This window comes from Eutrema salsugineum, unplaced genomic scaffold (genome assembly GCF_000478725.1).
Source record: "Eutrema salsugineum unplaced genomic scaffold, Eutsalg1_0 scaffold_2, whole genome shotgun sequence".
Lineage (NCBI taxonomy): Eukaryota > Viridiplantae > Streptophyta > Magnoliopsida > Brassicales > Brassicaceae > Eutrema > Eutrema salsugineum.
The window spans coordinates 18,763,006-18,766,269 of NW_006256829.1; the positions used below are offsets into that span (position 1 = coordinate 18,763,006).

Genomic DNA, 3,264 nt, shown 5'->3' on the forward strand with positions numbered 1-3,264 from the left:
AACTGAGAAAGTGTACCTTAGGGGATCCAAATTCACACTTTTTCAATGTGGCGTATAGCTTATCGCGATGTAAAATTAAGAGAACTTCTCGCAGATGTTGGATGTGCTCAGACATTGACAAGCTAAATACCAAGATATCGTCGAAATAAACAACAACGAACTTACCAATGAATGGGCGAAGAGCCTGATTCATGACACGCATGAACGTACTTGGTGCATTAGATAACCCAAAAGGCATGACCATCTATTCGAAAAGACCTTCACGTGTTTTGAAAGCTGTCTTCCATTCATCTCCAGGACGAATACAAATTTGGTGATAGCCACTCTTGAGGTCAAGCTTAGAAAACACTGTCGCAGTACCGATTTGGTCAAACAAATCATCAAGACGGGGAATTGGGAAACGGTAACGTACTGTGATTTTATTGATAGCACGACTATCAACGCACATCCGCCACGAACCATCTTTCTTGGGAATAAGCAATGCCGGAACTGCACATGGACTAAGACTCTCACGAAGAAACCCTTTAGCAACCAGTTCTTCAACTTGTTTGCGCAATTCTTCATGATCCGAGGGACTCATGCGATAATGAGGCCTATTAGGGAGTGAAGCATCGGGAACAAGATCAATACGATGCTGAATATCGCAAAGAGGTGGCAGACCAGGTGGGAGATCACTGGGAAACACGTCAGCGAATTCCTGTAACAACGGGGCAAATGCAGGTGGAACAGGAGGACTTTCGGTAGGTTTAACAGGGACTGAGAGAAAGATAAAGACATAGCCTGCAGTTCGCAATTCTTTCTCAAATGGAGTACGCTGCAGAAGTAAGACAGGGCTTGGAACAGTGGGTGTATGGTCTGGAGAAGATGGCTTTAAAACAAAGGTGCGGTTATTGAAGCGCAAGGTGTAAGTGTTGAGAAATCCGTCATGTATGACACGCCTATCAAATTCCCAAGGTCGACCCAATAAAAGATGGCAGGCGTTCATTGGAACAACATCACAATAAATCTGATCCTTGTAAGCATCATTTATCGAAAACTGGACCAAAGCACGGTGAGTGACAGAAACTTCGTTGCCTTGTTGGAGCCATGCGAGTTTGTAAGGTAACGGGTGTGGTTCGACCATGAGGTTGAGCTTAGGAACAACAGATTCTGCAATCACGTTTTCACAGCTTCCAGAGTCAATAATAAAAGTGCAGACTTTGCCGTTAATTGTACACCAAGAAGAAAACAGTGTCTTGCGTTGGGGAAATTCATCAGGCACCCGCAGAGTAAGACACAAGCGACGGACCATTAAGAAAGATCTGGTGTCTCCCTCCAACTCCTCTGGTTCGCCATCGTCAGCGTCATCATAAACAACTTCCACATCACGGCCTGTATCTTCGATCAGTAATCCCCGACGATAACGCGTTGGGCACGCAGACTGTCGATGACCTGGCTCGCCACAAGAGAAGCATCGAAGGGTGCTCGAGCGGTTAATGCGAGCTGTATCCGCTGGAGGTAAAGTCGAGTCTTTCGAGGTTGGCGTGGAGTCACTCGGCACGGTTGAAACGTTTGAAGAAGATGTCGGACGATTCGAGCGAGAAGAACTCCAAGGAAAGAACTTGTTACGCGTCTGAGCTTCGACCGTGAGGGCTTGCTGCTGAAAAAATTCGGTAGAGTACTCTTCAACAGAGCGATTCCCTTGTCGAAGATGATGTAGTCGCTGGTACATAATTTGGTCATAATTGTATGGGAGGAAGGTTTTGCGCATCTTTGACTTGAGCTTTTCCCAATCCATGATCTTAGGTTTACCCAAACGAGCTCGAGAGAGCTTTAATTGAGTCCACCATGCAGCAGCATGATTGCGAAATCGCATCGCAATGACGGGAACACAACGCTCAAGCGGAACACGCTTGAACTCCAAGATTTCTTCGACGGTGACAATCCAGTCCAATAATTCCTCTGCAAGTTGACCACCATGAAATTCTGGGATTTCCAATTTGAATGCACTTTCCCAGCGATAATCGTCGGCATCACGAACTCTGCCGCGTTGATTACGTAACGCTGCAAATGGGTTTTCCTCAATGTCTGATTCATCATCAGTGTTTTCCACTCGCTCGTCACGCTCTTCCGCTGGTGGTGGCGGTCGCTGTCCTGCAATTGCTTGAATTGCAGTGGTCATAGTACGCATCTGCTCCTGCAGATTGGTGATAGCTTGACGCATCAGCTCTGTCTCGGTTGGAACAACAGTTTTCTTTCCTCTTGGCATCGCGATAGGATCGTAGCAGGGCTCTGATACCAACCTGGCGCAGCACAAGAATCGAAAGAGTAGCTCGATCAAGAGATTTGTTAATCGCTTGAGATCTACGTTCGCTCAATCAAGAGTTTTGGATTAAAACTCTTGAAACCGACTTCCTGCTTCGATGAAGTTAATCAAATTGATACAAGGCAATAAGAGAAAATCTTCTTTGATTAATAAGATATCAAAAGTGTCCTACAATGAAGCCTTAAGCGTAGCTTATATAGGCAAAGCCAAAGTCGAAAGTATCTAGAATAAGGAAATATAACTAAATCCTAAAGAGATTAGAAAAATGAAAATCCACTAATTAAATAAAAGAGTAATAAAGATTATGTTATTAAAAACAAGTTGTCTTGCCGCCATTTAAGAGGATGCTACTGCATCACACAGCCAGTACTTCTGAAGCATCGTTCATCTGAGCATGTCCACCATATGACACTCCAAGTTTAGGTTATTTGATATAAGCAAAAGTTTACTCTGTATTAGTATAAATATTATAAACCGGAGATCAATTCCTTTACCTATTGGAAGAAACTGCTATGTTGTTTCAATATACTCAAATCAAATGTGGGAAATTAAGGAACCACTTTTTTCGTGTTTCACTCGAAGCGGTAGCCTAAAGCAGTAAAAAATTTATACAATGAGCAGATAACACAAGGATCTCCCACGTGATGGTGCTCTAGTGCTGAACTCCTAGAACTCAGCCTGAAACATCTCCAGATTCCATATAGATTAGAGACTTAGATAAAAACAAAAAACTAAACTAAAAAAATACAGCAAATAGAAATATTGACATTGATCATACTCATGAAATGAACCAGCTTTTTAGAATGAGGGCTACCTGTATGATAACATTCAAAAAGAAAGCATACTCACCAACTACTTTAACCACTTCTTGTGAATGGCCTTTATGACTTTCATCTTCTTCAATGCTTAAATGGGATTTCAAATCTTGGCTCTGTGACCTTTTCACCAAGCTTTTCCTG

At 43.0% G+C, this 3,264-nt stretch overlaps 1 protein-coding gene across 1 annotated transcript; it reads right to left on the minus strand.

Annotated features, from left to right (window-relative positions):
- Positions 1 to 244: 244 nt before the first annotated feature.
- On the minus strand, positions 245 to 2,248 carry LOC18017942. The gene has a single exon (XM_006402154.2). The coding sequence runs from the start codon at positions 2,246 to 2,248 to the stop codon at positions 245 to 247; it is 2,004 nt and encodes a 667-aa protein (XP_006402217.2).
- Between the last annotated feature and the right edge of the window lie 1,016 nt (positions 2,249 to 3,264).

Bases quoted from the DNA above. Each gene is read 5' to 3' on its own strand.
- LOC18017942 (XM_006402154.2), bottom strand. From the start codon at position 2,248: ATGCCAAGAGGAAAGAAAACTGTTGTTCCAACCGAGACAGAGCTGATG.